The sequence below is a fragment of the Macrobrachium rosenbergii genome, chromosome 27 (genome assembly GCF_040412425.1).
Source record: "Macrobrachium rosenbergii isolate ZJJX-2024 chromosome 27, ASM4041242v1, whole genome shotgun sequence".
Taxonomy (NCBI): Eukaryota; Metazoa; Arthropoda; class Malacostraca; order Decapoda; family Palaemonidae; genus Macrobrachium; species Macrobrachium rosenbergii.
Genome location: NC_089767.1, coordinates 37,636,521 through 37,652,418, shown reverse-complemented (window position 1 = coordinate 37,652,418; position 15,898 = coordinate 37,636,521). Strand labels below are relative to the sequence as shown.

At 39.9% G+C, this 15,898-nt stretch overlaps 1 protein-coding gene across 3 annotated transcripts; it reads left to right on the top strand.

Moving 5' to 3' along the window:
* The first annotated feature begins 403 nt into the window (after positions 1 to 403).
* LOC136853656 (uncharacterized) lies at positions 404 to 11,787 on the top strand. 3 transcript variants are annotated; one of them, XM_067129571.1, is made up of 3 exons: positions 404 to 793; positions 8,810 to 9,833; positions 10,754 to 11,787. In XM_067129571.1, the coding sequence occupies exons 2-3, from the start codon at positions 9,245 to 9,247 to the stop codon at positions 11,476 to 11,478; spliced, it is 1,314 nt and encodes a 437-aa protein (XP_066985672.1). In that variant the 5' UTR covers positions 404 to 793; positions 8,810 to 9,244; the 3' UTR covers positions 11,479 to 11,787. The 3 variants fall into 3 exon arrangements, with proteins under 3 accessions (XP_066985672.1, XP_066985671.1, XP_066985670.1); XM_067129570.1 differs by having other exon boundaries at positions 681 to 1,928; XM_067129569.1 differs by lacking the exon at positions 404 to 793 and adding an exon at positions 838 to 976.
* Positions 11,788 to 15,898: the final 4,111 nt, after the last annotated feature.

The following is a 15,898-nucleotide window of genomic DNA, read 5'->3' as shown; positions in this document are numbered from 1 at the left end:
TCCCGATCGATAAATCTAATTTGGCCTTCGGACTCAATGATAATGAACGCTTAAATTAAAGAGGGGCATGAGATGCGGGCATGACGGCGACGTGGTACAGCCATACACTCTGCCACTGCCAACAAGCAGCATGGTTTGATTTTTCTCGTGGTAGCGCGCACGCGCAGCACGCAGCACGTCCCTGACAGGAAGCCATACACCTATTGGACGTTTTCTTTGTCGGATTTTGGTTTTCTTTTATAACCTTTTTAATGTCGTCGATTAAAACGAAAATTCTGTTTGATGCACCAATAGTTTAAAAAGGTGGCTACATAGACAGGCTTTGCATCACATTCCCTCTCCTTTTAAATGCAATCTTAAATAGTTTTTGGGCAACTCTCCCAAAAATTCTTGGCAAGAAGGTAGAGGTCTGCTGGGCGGGTCCTTCCCGGTGGGTTTGTCGGGATGGTTGCCATGTACAGAATTTTATAAGGTTTTTAATAAACGGTATTTGAGAGAAATGTACTCGTAAAACTTACTGGATGATTAGCATGCGGTACTCAGTATTCGCCCGTGATAACAGGAGATATTTTTGAACGACATAGACCCAGTGGCCATCCGGGAAAATAGCTAAGTCGCCCATCGTGAGCGAGAGGGGGGATTGTGACAAAATATAGGCCGGGGGGGCTGCTGCTCCCAACCCGGAGAGGGTGTGTGAGGGTATTCCACTAGCCTACATTAAAACTTTTCGTTCGTATCGTAACGCCGTGCTTGTGGGGAACCCGCTCTTCTCCGAAGTGTTTTTTTTTTTTAGGTAAGTGTTCGCGTATGTAGCCGTTGCTTTCACAGTGTTTGTGGTGAAGGAAGAAAACGGCAAATTCGTCTGAGGAATTCAGTGAAGGATACCTGCCGTGAGTCGAGTGGATTGGGGGAAATTTAGAACTCGTGCAGTGATCTACTACAGTGAGCGAGCGAGCGAGCGCTCGGAAGATCTCAGGTAAAGTTTTACCTGTTGTGCTGCGATTTTTGCTGTGTTAGATGAAGGAGAACTACCCATAGTTTTTCTTAAGTGAATCGCACACGCGAAACATCATGGTGGAGACTTCTGCCTCCCGTGAACTTATATTTGAACTAGTGATACGTGATTGAATGTACCTTTTCCCCATCCTATAGTGGATTGGGGGCGGAAATTCACCATTCCGAAATTGCGGAAGTGGCGATGGAACAACAGATGCGCGTGTGCGTGTGTGTGTGCACTTACATGTGTACATTCCTTTCAGGCGGTCCGTGATGCGATAGCTGAACCACGATAATTAAAGTGTAGTTCAGTGCACGTCTGAATTAAAAAGGAAAATCTAGCTGGCTACGGGATGTGATTAGTACTTTCTCGTTGTTGGTGTTTTTGTGAAACAGTGATAATTTCAATGCTATAAGTCAATGCCCCTTGTTATGGGGAATTAGTGACCATCTTACGTTGGGATATCTTAAAAAGTAAATAAAAACTCGCGTGTGAAAAGCTACGAGCAGAAAACGATAGACTTCAAGTGGAGTATCAACTGTGCTCTCTCTCTCTCTCTCTCTCTCTCTCTCTCTCTCTCTCTCTCTCTCTCTCTCTCTCTCTCTCTCTCTCGTGAAAAAGAGTGAACTCTCCGCAAGTATTTTACCTCCTCTCAGAGGTATTTACTCCTCTACCCACACTAATCCTTACCCGCGGTCTTTGGTCTCTCTTTTCAATGATATGGTCACTTTACCAACGGCTTACCTGTAGCGCTCTTCTTGTTCTACCGGAGGAGAGAGAGGAAAAAAAAGCAACAAAACCTGCTAGGTAAGAAGAGAATACCGACGAACAGAAGCACAAGGAGACTTGGAATGAACGAAAGTGGTGTTATCTCCCTGCATAGCATTCCGGGACCATCCAACCTCACCCGGGCGTCGTTTCACTTCCTCGTGTAAGCTGGTGGTGGGATTGGCCTCATAGCTCATAGCTCATCTTTCTCACGGATTGCGCCTAGTCCCATTGTCGAATTGGAACGGGTTGGATGGAAATGGATAGGTTAATGTGACCCAGATAAAGAAAATGAAATGAAAGTAAGGAAATGGAGACGAGAACGCGAAAGAAAAAAGGAAAGAACGTGTGTTCCCGTTTTAGAATCGAGAGCCATGTGGTGTTATGTATGAAGAACACGGCGGAAAGGTTCTTTCAAGTTAATCACAGCCATTTTTCTCTTGCTTTTGTTAATGACCGTGTCATTACATCAGTGGTATTTAAAGCCTAAATATCTGCATATTTTGTAGACGACATCGATAAGTTTTATATTTAGAAACGATAGTTAATTGTAAGGTGAATCATAATCATTCGTAAAGTGAGCTGGTGACCTTTGAAATGTAGACATAACCCATACCAGTATTTCAGCAGTTAACACTAATAATAACTGTGTAGATAAAAACAATTGATAACAGTATTCCATTTCATAGATTTAGTTAATGAACTTTTTTTTTGTAAAGGTGGCCATGACATTAATGAATAATTCGGAAAAACAGTGGTAGAAGTTCAAACTCGCACACCTTGGAGTTTTAGCATTTAATGCCACGGCAGACCTTGTGGTTTTTGTCGCACTGGATTCCGACAGGTTTTTTGTCTCTCTCTCTCTTTTTTACGTATTTGTACAAGTTTTAATTTTTTTCTTGAATTGTATTTTCTGAGAACAAAAAGGGACCGGGATTGGAAATCAAACAGACTGAATTGCATACGAAAGTAATGTTATACTACGTCTAAAAGGTTTTGTCGATTTGCGTGTAAGCCATAAGAAGAATATTAGGAGTTACACTACTGTATACTTAGAAATGATACCATATGTATATACATGAGAGAGAGAGAGAGAGAGAGAGAGAGAGAGAGAGAGAGAGAGAGAGAGAGAGAGAGATTATTGCAACAGACCTTTTGATGTCATTCACTCCTGAAATCGTTCAACTTATAATAACGTAACACTTCTTATGACGTGGAGGTTGCCTTGGAATGTATTACAGGTATATATATACCTTCCTACTTTTGTTTGTTACCATTGATTGTGCCCATGTTTTCATTTCGATAGACCTAAGCAAATATGAGTAAGCAAGACCAAATACGACTCCTTGAATTTGATTGACTTTTACAAATTATACATATTTTTGTGATTTTCTTAAGGGAACGTTGCCAGTCTTTATTTTGTCGTGAATTTGGGAACATTTAGTTTGTTTAGTACCATCTTTTCAGTCACGAATATACGAGAACTTTCCTACTTTTCAAATTTAAAACTGACATTCTAAAAGATTCTAGATTATAATACACGTTCACTTTCTTCGCGCGCAAAGCTGTATAAAGACTTGAGCCATTTAAACAGAGATATGCAGTTTTTCGGACATCACATAGGCCTAGGCGCATTATTATTATTATTATTATTATTATTATTATTATTATTATTATTATTATTTAGTCACTCAAATATTTATTTAAAAGGATAAATGAAAGTGAAGGAAGACCTGGGGCTAGGGATATTAGATACAAACAATGCTTCATGTGATACGGGAGCCCGTGCAACAAGTCCACCGGGAACACCAGATGGAAACGCACAAGCGGGAAAGAAGAAGTGTAGTGTGTAGCGTTACAATAACAGACACGCCTAAAGAAAGGGTTTGAATTGTGTTTACGGTCGTAAAACGATTAGCAGCACTTATTGTTTTAGACTAAATATGCAGATAGCTTTATACTTTAGATACCTCAGAATGAATTATCGGAATGTCTTAGTGTATGACATGACATGTAGTATTGATGAAGAATGATTCTGTAACGCAAAGAAAAGTGTGGTCGGTAGTCTGGGAAAGGCAAAAAGTAGGTTTAAAATGGCTTCGTCATTTGCCAGAGATTTACATCTCTTTCTCTCTCTCATATATATACATATACTGTATATATATATATATATATATATATATATATATATATATATATATATATATATATATATATATATAACTTTACTTATTTGTCCTCTCTAAAATTTTTTAAAAGGAATTGTCGATGTGCAACAATACAATTTGCCAAACAATATTTGAGGTTGCATTTATGAAGCTTGTTTTTTTTTTTACTTGTTCAATAATGTGAGGTAGTGATTTGCCACTTGCTTATTTTATGTCGTACACACACACGCACACACACATATATGCTGTATATATATGTGTGTGTATACAGTACATAAATATTATATGAAAAATTTTCCGGTCTTCTAGCTCTCTCTTTGTTCCAGACCCGTGCAAAGTTATTTCAATTCAGATGTAGTACACTTTCTCCATTCTCTCCCTCCCTTCCCCAGAACTCGTTCACGAGAGAGAGAGAGAGAGAGAGAGAGAGAGAGAGAGAGAGAGAGAGAGAGAAGAGAGAGAGGTTCCCTCCTCCTCCTCTTCACTCGTGCATTCCCTGGCTACAGCCGAAGTAATTATTTACGGGCCCCTGAAGTCCGGGGGTTATCGGATTTCCGCGGCGTGGGAAGGGTGAATGTACACGCCCGGTCGGACGGTTAGGGGAGAGCAGGAACTTTCGGACGGGGCGAAGGCTCGAGTTCGAGGGTGAGCTCTCTTCCGCTATACGCAGAGCTCACGGCATGAGGTGTAAGCCATTGTTTACGAAGGGCTGTCACACACGCACGTACTACATAAACACACATACTAGCGAGAGCGTCTCGTTTCGAATCCCGGATAAAGAAAGTTAAATAATAAAAAATTATATTTATTATATATATATATATATATATATATATATATATATATATATATATATATATATATATATATATATATATATAATGGCACACATATGAACTATGTGATAATAATTCTGCCCTAAACAAGATTCGAACTGTAGGTTCTTGTTCAAACACATGTCGAACATAATGATGTCTTAATGGTCATAAGTTCAAAATCTCTGGGAAACTTACATAGACTATGGTACCTGTGTCCCGTAATCATAGTAATAATGACCTTATAAAGACCACTAGGGATTCTACCTAGACCACTTCCTCCCTTGTGTGAAATATAGACTATAAAAGTAACTTAAGACTTGTGATTTCTTAATTCATAATTGAAATAGAGTAAATGGGGACCTTTATGGTGAAAAAATGGAGGGCGCGTTTCATTGATCCTGCCTTACGGTTTCAGACGAGTATCACACGCGGTGTTCAAATATTTATATTTTCAGTCTCGCCTTTACGAGTTTTCCTTCGTTATTAGTCTCTCTCTCTCTCTCTCTCTCTCTCTCTCTCTCTCTCATATCCCTTAGGGTGATAGTGCCGTCAGTGCACCTCACGCGGTGCACTGTAGGCATTACTTGAGGTTCTTTGCAGCGTCCCTTAGGCCCATAGCTACACCCCTTTCATTCCCGTTACTGTACTTCCGTTCATATTCTTCCATCTTCCTTTCCACCCATTCCTGACAATTGTTTCATATTGAAACTGCGAAAGGTTTTCCTCCTGTTACACCTCTAAAACCTCCTTTACTCTCAATTTCCCTTTCAGCGCTGAATGACCTCATAGGTACCAGCACTTGGCCTTTGGCCAAAATTTTATATCCCAGTTCCAGTTCCCTCTCTTCCCCCTCTCTACAATCACTGAAAGTGGATTCGTGAGAGAGAGAGAGAGAGAGAGAGAGAGAGAGAGAGAGAGAGAGAGAGAGAGAGAGAGAGAGATTGCTAAAATGCTATACTGTAAGAGCATCAGTAACGGAACGTGTCTAAATTGATACCTGTTAAAGATTTATCTGGAACGACGTTCTGTAGTACGAGAGAGAGAGAGAGAGAGAGAGAGAGAGAGAGAGAGAGAGAGAGAGAGAGAGAGAGAGAGAGAACGATTTCGAAACGACTTGCGGGTCGTGAGAGCAGATAGGAAACGTGAAAGTTCAGTTGAGGCTCAATGAAGCGGAATATAAGCCGTGCGAAAGACGACGATTTGCTGATAAAAACAATGGAAGCCAGGTCGAAATATTCAAAAATTAGGACTCTCTCTCTCTCTCTCTCTCTCTCTCTCTCTCTCTCTCTCTGTGTGTGTGTGTGTGTGCGTGTGTGTGTGTGTGTGTATCTATGATTGTGCACGAACACTTATTCATAATTGTGTTAATTTTATATTTGAACACACACACACACACACACACACACACACACACACACACACATATATATATATATATATATATATATATATATATATATATATATATATATATATATATATATATATATATATATATACACTTCATTCCTTCGAACGTGCACATAAACCTTGACTTCTACTACGCGATAAAACGCTTTATTGAGCTAGAGATAATTTGAGCAGTAGTTTCTTTACGTTGTTATATAATTTTGTCTAGTTAAGATTTCTATTTTGTGTAAGTGTGAACGTATCTATTTTTCAAAATGTCAGTTTTAAAAGCTCTGATGGACCAAATATCTTCAGTTTTCATGATTTTATAGTAGTCTGTGGTGAGAGAGAGTAGACGACGGAAAGTGTAAAAGTGGAGTTTAGAACCGGAAACCTATCGTTTTAACACAAAAAAAGTCAATAAATATCTACGCGTGGTGTTTTACACAACAGGCATATATTTCCTCGATAAATACTGGGTATAAGAGTGATGGTTTTAAACAGCTTAGCCCTCATTGCTATGGTGTAATTTGATAATGCAAATAAGCATAGGTCTATAGATCTTCGAAAAATGTGATTTTGCCGCGCAAACATCTTAATAAGTTTATAAGTTTTATATATGTGGGAAAGAGGGATGACTCACACAACCTTCCTTCTCTAACCTGTACTGTAATGGAATAGTTTTAATAATTTAGTAGGCATAGGTCTATAGATCTTTGAAAAATGCGAATTTGCCCCCCAAATGCCTTTAAGTTTATAAACTTGATATTTCCGGTAAAAGGTATGATTCATATAATCTTCCTTCTTTTAAGGGGCCGAGTTACCCCCTCTCGTTGCTCACTTGCAAAGAAAGAAAGAAAGAAAAAAGTATTCGTAGGTGTTTTCACGGACGAGCTGTGGCACCCCGCTCACCTGGACGGTTGCCAGAGCATACCATTTCCCTGTCAGAAATATGGTCTTTCAATCATGCCGTACAGACAGACAGACAGACAGACATTAGTGCGTCCCTTCTTGTGTATTCTTGTTGGGAACAAATGTTCTCTTGGTAGACGCGTGAGACAAGGTTTCATTTAACTTGTGTTCTAGAAAGTAGATAATTCTGTTCTCATCTGTGTATACAGTACCTAAGAGTTAGTACTAGAACTTTTAGAGTAAGAAGAAGTGTGAAGATTTTTGTGAGCTTATCCTTATTTCGTATTACGTCTGTCTTATTTCATTACGCTTTGTTCATATTGCATCTCGAATTGCGCATCAGAAAAGTATACGAGCTTCAACATCCATTCATTACATTCGTTTCTTTGAATAAAAAAAAACACGTAGAGAAATGCGCCTACACTAAAATATATCTTCTCACCTGGTACTTGTTGCAACGTCGTACTTGGCTCTCAGAAAAATCAGCATTATTTCCTCGTCAGATCATCAAAATACCAAACGTGGGCCGAGGGCCCTTGGCCGATCAGAGGAAAAGCTCTTTATTGGTTCAATTAGTGTGTCGAGGTTGGGAGAGACTTATGGCCTACGGTTTGGAGTTAAAGCCCGGGTAGATGTGAATGTTTGCTGATTTCGTTCAGCAGAATTTTTGCTTCTTGTTTTTACTAATGATTTATAAGGATATCTTCCCTAAAAGACAGTGGCTCCAGAGTAAAACTAGACTTTGACGCATGCGTCTTTTAACGGCGGAGTGATGGATTAGGCATAGGGTTGAAAACATGCGTAAAAACTCACATCTGAATCATGCATCAGTACTAGAGTCTTATCAGCGTTATTTCGTCTCTTTTACAAGTACTGCGCCATTCATACGAGTATCTAGTACATTGCATGTACTTTATTTTCCTACTTCATCTATTGACTTTCTTCTTAGCCTTTAGACCTACATTATATTATTATCCAATTTCCTTCTTCGCACAATGATAATCTCTTTATATCGGTTCAAAGGGCACTCACAAGCCTGAAAACATTCTCTTGAAATGCATGTACAGAATATATGCTTAAATGTAGTTTAAATAACAAATAAATCTCAAAAATGAAATAACGTTACCTTTGCCCATTAACTTTCTCTCTCTCTCTCTCTCTCAGTTTTTTCACTTATCTCTCCCAACTCCGACGCCCAACTCTCTCTCCCTGTATGCCGGACTACTTAATTTTTTTATAGTTGGCCAAATTATAATTATCCACAATTAGCCTAGAGCAATCGTCGTGCGGTAACTGGATTGGTGAAATTATTCTTATGGTATTCTCTATCTTTTCTCGCTTTTTAGTTTCAAAGCAACGTGATTTTGCCACCATACAGGGTATTGATGCTTTGGGTTGTTGGTAGTTATAGTGTATATTGTACTTAAAAATGGGCAACAAACAAATATAAATTTATCTTTATTTTCACTCATTGTAAAACGATTCATGTAATTATAGCCATTATTCTCTCTCTCTCCAAATCAAGTTTCTGGTTACAGATGTGTACAGAGTTGTTGGTGGTAATTAAATCTTCTCTTAGATCAAAATCACGTAAAATTGCACGTATTGCAACTACAGCACATTTCTTTATTTTTTGGTGAAAAGAAACAAGAAGTATGTACTTCTTATAAGGATGCAATAATTGTATGATGACTGTATAGCATTCTGGTAACCTTTATGACAAAATAACTAACGAGTTTTTTTTATTGTTTTTACAGAAAATGCGAACTGCAACAGAAAACGGGATTTGCTACCTGGGATCGTGCTGAAACATAACTGGTACTGAAAAGGCCGAACGAGGCAAATGTGTCAAGTTCTTACCAAAGTGAACTGACAGAAAAATAAAAACAGGTTATATGATGAAGCATCATTCGAACTCCTTTTTATTTTGGGAAGTGCACAGACGGGTTTTCTCTACGGCACTGCTGTTGGCACGTGTCGAGGACACCAAGAAGAGTAAACTCATACTGTGGTATTTATCTTGAACTCATTTCAACATGTGCTAAAGCGGTGCTACTTTTCTGTTAGTGAGTGATAATTCTTACAGGTGCTTTGATATTCTAGGTAGAGACACCTTCAGCTCTTAGTAATTTGGAAATATTTATAAAGGAGAATAAGGGTTTTTTTTCTGCAGTGTTATGCACTGATCAAACATGCTGACTCAGCTCGAACTTCTAAATGCTTCTGGTGCGTCTAGCAACGATGACGACAGCGGCATGTCGCTGTCGCCCCTGGACGGCCTCTCCGAATACGCCATCGTCAAGACGGAGGAGTTCGAGTACTTCGAGTCGAATCTGGGATCCGACTCCTACTACGACATCTCCCCGGCGCAGGAACTTCAAGACAGCCTGCCACCTCCGCCATGCCTGACGCCCACTGCCACAACGGTGCCCTCTACCTTCGGCTCGGCGACGCTCTACGACACGAGCATCTCGTCCAGAGGCGAGGGCCTTCGGGGGCACGACGACGAGGTGAAAGTTTTCGACGAAGAGCTCAAACCTCTCAACGAAGCTCTTGAATCTTCCAACGACTTCAGCAGCGGCCTCTACGACGGGAACGTGGAACTGACGGACGTCAAGATAAAAATTGAGGAAGAAACGTCGACTTACGACGCCTTTTCCACCGACGTCTACGACAACAGCATTGCCACGGCAGGTTTCAACTTGGGAAGTTGGTACGACACGTTCGATGCTAGCCTCCCTGCCAGTGAAACGACGGAGACCAAGACAACATGGGATGAAGGCAAGTTTTAGACCTATGTTTCAATGCTTATTATCATTAATATTCATGAAAATAAGGTTATAGGTATTTTTGCGAAACGCAAGCTTAGCTTCTTGTCAGGACAATTTCTTACAAGCTTAATTTTCTTTTCAAAAACAACCTTTCTAGATTCCTTTTGTTCCAAGCTATTTGTTTTCTGAATTTGTCTTGAAATGATAGAATTTTGTTTTTCTGAACTGATATTCTGTAGACATGGAAAACTGGAAACTGATGGGTCATATTCTAGTTCAGTTGTTCTTACCTTTTTATTACCACGCCCCCTCTAAGAGTTGGTCTTTCCCTCCACGCCCCCTACCAGATTTAAAGGAAAATTAAAAAAAAAAAAAAGAGAAGAGAAGGGGTGTTTTTATTCTTTTGGGAATAAATTAGTGCGATACCTGACACTGCTTCTTAGCGACTCTTGTTAAGAGAATAAGGAATGTAATTAGAGAAATTTTTATTTTTCAATGAGGCTCGCGCCCCCACCCCTGGAAATTGCTGACGCTCCCCCTAGGGGGCGAGCCCCCAGGTTGAGAACCACTGTTCTAGTTTGTTCTTTTCTTCATTGGGATTGTATGAATGAAATAGCTCATGTTTTATATGGAACCTTGGCTTTAATGGCAGACATGACATTATACCCAGGACGAGGTCATTCTGGATGTACTGTATTTTCAAAATTTTTGTAATTTGTGGGCGCACATGTGCACATGTGAGTCATGCACATTCGCAGTCTTCCACAGAATCGAATACCTTTACTTAAAAAAAAAAAAGATTTAATTAGTGTGAACATTTTATATTTTTTTAGTAGAATAGCAGTGTTGTTAAGTTGTTAAATCTGTAATGTTTTCATGGGTTACTAGGAAGATTTTCGTAGTGATTTTTACTTTTATTTTCATTTTCAGCTGCTAGCAAGGGCAAGATAGGACCACTGCAGAGAAGGGCCTTGGACTCCATCTTCAACGTAACCGAGAAGCCCTCCAGAGGCCTGGTACTCCACATCGCATCCGAACTGGGCCTGCACCACATAACCGTCAAAAACTTTTTTTCTAACGGCCGGAGACGGTTGCGGAGGGCAGCAGCTAGGCTCAACGACCCGGAGAGGACGAGGCGGGAAAACGAGCGTCGCAAGGAGAAGAGGCGGCTAGCTGCCAGAGCTTCTGCAGCAGCGTTGTCAAACGGGGAGACCACCAAGAGCAGCGGCAGCAGTAGTAGTGCAGGTTCACTCGCTGCTACGAAGTCGTCTGTGCCAACAACCGTCGAGTCTCCGCCTCCGAAGGAAACGACGTTCGTGTCCTTAGAGCGTCGAGCCCTGATGGAAAAGCTGGCGGACAAGGTGCAGCGGAGTAAGGCGCAGCGGTCTTTGACCAGTGACGCGGGAGTGTTGCAGAGCACCACCTCGAATACTTCTACCTCTCAGGACTTCCTCTCTCAGTCCACTCAGGACCTGCTCATTCATCCCATCAGTGACATTCTGTCACAAGCATCTCAGGACATTCTGTCACACTCCTCCCAGGGGCTGCTGGCCGAGCTACCGCACGACTTCCTAGCTGAGCCTACTCACGACCTCAGTCAGACTTCTTCTTCCTCCCTTTTAAATCCAAACACGGACCCTTGGAACTTTTTCTAACTTTTTTTTTTTTACGTTACAGAAACATGCACCGACATTAACCATGCAACACAAGAATACTTGAAAACTGTTCAACATTCCCAACTTTCGCATACCGACGTTTACTCATAGGGAAGATCGAATTGTTGTAATCTTGGTCCATCGTCAACTGTTGCATAACATCACCACTGGTGATGTGCTTAAACTAGTCATTTGGGAACCGCTGACGACAGTGTCTCTTCCTTGTAGGCGAGAGAAATATTGACTCAGATTCCACTGTTCTAAGCTAACTTAATATTCTGTGTGAAATAAACTTTGGAATGATTGTTACCGGAGGTGTTATTTCCATTGGCTCGTGTCAGAATTATTTAGAATGAATAGATGAATGTTTGGAATTAGCTGCAACATAGGCATGGAATGGTTTTGATGCTTCTGGAAATAGGCGAGTTTACCATAGAACCACAGTCCTTAATATATAAGTTTCACAAAAATTCGTTCTATTCATCAAAAGTTTAACATATCTAAGCAACCTTACACTTATCCTTACGTCATTATCTGCATAATAAGCAAACGGGAATATAATTATGACCTCAGGTTAGGTCTACAACGACGACATGCATTCCAGCTTTTCCCAGAAGGTCTGAAAGTTCTAGTTGCAGTACCATCGTATAAATTCACATTTTAATCTACGTTCGCTCTTACAGAACGCTTATCGTATCTTACACAAAATTTAAGACTTGCAAACTACTTGGATCATTGATCTTGCACGTCAGTGCTCTCCTTGGCTGCACATTCCTGAAAATAAGATCACCTGAGCAAATAATCTTGCAACATCGGAATGTGATAAGCTCAGCCGACTAACTGAGAGAGAAAGGAAGAATCCGGGGGGAAGTGAGACAGGTAAGTCTAGAATGGAAAAACTACAGAAGAGGAGAAAAAGAACTTGGGGGAAGTGAGACAGGTAGGTCTAGAATGGAAAAACTACAGAAGAGGAGAAAGAAGAAACTGGGGGAAGTAAGACAGGTAGGTCTAGAATGGAAAAACTACAGAAGAGGAGAAAGGAGAACTTGGGGAAGTGGACAGGTAGGACAGGAATGGTCTAGAGGAGAATGGAAAAACTGGGGGAACAGCAGAGGAGAAAGAAGAACAGCAGAGGGGAAAGAAGAACTTGAGACAGGTAGGTCTAGAATGGAAAAATTACAGAAGAGGAGAAAGGAGAACTTCGGGGAAGTGAGACAGGTAGGTCTAGAATGGAAAAACTACAGCAGGGCAGTAAGAGAGGCACCAGACATTTAGGCTACACTTTGTCAACGAATTTTAAACCAGATCACATTGAATTTCTTTTCGATCTCGAATGCCAGTTGTAAGTCTACTGGGGCAGGGCTTGGTGGTAACACTCGCTCAAATATAGACCACAAAAGTAGCAACAAATACGGGAAACACAAGTAAACGTTTCCTCATGCTCTCAAAAGACGATGAGAAATCGAAGCCTCCTATCGTAAGAAAGTCGTGACCGACAAATTACCATCTCTTAGAAAGTACATCTCCGTGAACCCCGGCGGGTCACGAGAAGAAATTCGGAAGTAAAAGTTTCCAGTTCAGAATTGCACAGTCACCATCATCATTGCAATCACTTCCAGACCCGCCCTCAGGAAATCCACGTTGTGGTTTTAAATGCCTTTATAATCTTGCAGGTGCACTGACACGCCTGAATGCACGCAGCTACTGGATCGAACGCAGGATTTAATTTATTTTTAATTTTTTTGCCGTCAACTTTCTAAGACATCTCATAAAAATAAATCTATAAAATACATGTAATTATTGTAAATGCTTCAACATTTTTGTGATCAGAGGAAAAAGACAAAAATGTAAAAAAAAAAACTAAAATCCTGTACATATTTTTGGAATGTCATAACCCCTTTGTGTTATAAAAAACGAAATTAAAAAAAAAAAATATTCACAACCAATAATGATCTAGGATAAAATATTAAACAAAATCCCCCCACTGCAGGGCCGTCCAAGTTGTTTAGTCTGAGGGCCACTCTTGAAAAAACAAAAAGTCATGCGGGCCATCTGTGTGTATGTATGTATATAAAAAAGAGAAATATACTTTTACTTATTTTTCTCTAGCGGGCCACTTTCAAAATCAAACGGACCACTTTCGGCCCACGGGCATGGGGGTTGGACGCCCCTGCTCTACTGGGAGGCAGCGAGGACCTTAAAACTTGAAAGAAAAGTTAAAAGAGATATCACTGAGTCGAAAGGCCACTAATTACCACAAGATTTTCAACGGAGAAAGCTAGCGAAAGCTTTGTGATGCTGTTAAACCTCACTTAACTTGTGAGAAAGCAGGTATGAACATCTATCTGTACCCCTGCTGGGGTTTCCCCTTAAACTTTGGTTACAAAATCTAGAAATAACAAAAAAGAAAAAAAATCATTATCTCACATACTGCGCTGAATAAACTCCTCGACTCCAGTGCTGGGCCATATGGTCTGCGTAAACTCGCTCATTCTTTTAATTCATTGCCCCTGTAGGGAGGTAGTGCCGACAGTGCAGCTCATTTGGTGCACTGTAGGCATTACTTAGGGGTCTTTGCAGCGTCCCTTCGGCCCCTAACTGCAACCTCTTTCATTCCTTCTACTGTACCTCCGTTCATATTCTCTTTCTTCCATCTGACTTTCCACCCTCTGTGACAACTGTTTCACAGTGCAACTGCAAGGTTTTCCTCCTGTTACACCTTTTAAACCTTTTACTGTCAATTCTCGTTTCAGCACTGAACGACCTCATAGGTCCCAGTGCTTGGCCTTTGGCCTAAATTCTATTTTATTCTATTTTAATTTATTTCACGTTGAGGTCTTATAGACTGATCTATAATGTAAATTATCGATCAATAATGTTGTGAAGGCAGTTAATTTTCGACAGAGAAAAATTTCGTCTTTGGTTACTGGAAAAGTGTCATGAATTTGTCAGATTTACCAGTTGACACAACAGGAAATAACTGATTCAGACTGAGGGAATCTCACTGGTGGTACAATTACGGAACCTAAAAATTAAAATTTAAACACTTTTCCAAAATTAATAAAAAAATTCCATTGTGCAGATTGTACAAATGAATATCCACAAACCCATTGTTGTACAAGCCTCAGGCTTAAGAAAAATGAGTGGTTTTTTTGTTTTTTGTTTTTGTTACAAAGAACTGTACGATTACTTACTGTAAGAGATAATCCAGATGTGGTAGGCAAGTAACAGTACCAGTAAAACTGTTGGCTAAATTAAAGTTTACTAAAAGAAAACATTTACTAAAATCTAAGGAGTTTAATCTCAAGCAAGCATATCCAAGGATCCTACAGCACAGGACTTTATTACCAAAAACAGATCATCAAGTCAAGTTCACAATTCTGATCCTCACAACATTTTCCAACACTTAAAACATTGCACAGCCATTCCCAGAAACCGCTGGACTGCCTTTCACCTAGTGGGAGCTAGTCATTTTTGGATACACCGGGAACTTGTGGCCTCTGTAACATTTATTCCACTCTCCTCTTCAAGAACAGGACAAGAAACATGACCAAGATACCTAACACGTCCTTGTCCAAGGGTGTCTTTGCCAAATTCATCTCCAGTCTTGCTTCCTGGAGGAGTTTCTAGAAGTTTTTTTTTTTTAAGCTTTCCAGGTGTTCCCGCCAAAAGGACGAGTAGACAAAGATTATCGTCACTGTAGACACAGCCGCCATCTAAACCATAGACGAAATTATTCATTAGACGCTTAAAGATTGCAACAACATTGGTCATACAAAATGGCATACCTGTTTATGTAACCCATAAGGAATGACAAAAACTGAAACTTTCGTGGTTTCCTCATTTACAGAACCTGACAGTAACCCTTGAATAAATAAGGAATGGTAGTTAGGTTAGTATTGGTCTATGAGAATATAGCAGACAATAAGGAACTTTTCATGGTATGATGTTGTCCTTTTAATAACGAAAAGCTGTATAACGCCTCAAATTCATACCCAGTCTGAAAAATTTAGATGTAAGAAATGTTTATTTCCATAATAATTCTTGAATATTGATGGCGTCTCCAAATTATTAACACACTTTACTGAAATTTGGATTCTGTTACTCCAGAATATTATTTACTTACTATATCAGGCACCTTCTGATGCTCATCAGACTCACAAATCTGCTTGAAAATGCTTCTTATAATTAATTTGTAATATAAATAAAGGTAAAAAGGCAATATTAAAGTAACTCACATAATCATTATTGATATTCGTAAACGAATATACAAAAAAAAAAAAAAAAAAAATTTGTACCAAAGGTCGTACGATCAACGAAGCTAAGCAGACTTGGGTCTGGTCAGCACTTGGATGAGTGCCCACCATGAATGCAGGGCTTGATGTTAACTGACTCATCCCGATATATTTACAGAAACCCG

Excerpts from the sequence above, each read along its gene's own strand:
- LOC136853656 (XM_067129571.1), top strand. The coding sequence starts at position 9,245 with ATGCTGACTCAGCTCGAACTTCTAAATGCTTCTGGTGCGTCTAGCAAC. Across the intron at positions 9,834-10,753 it reads CAAGACAACATGGGATGAAG|CTGCTAGCAAGGGCAAGATA; the intron begins GCAAGTTTTAGA and ends TTTCATTTTCAG.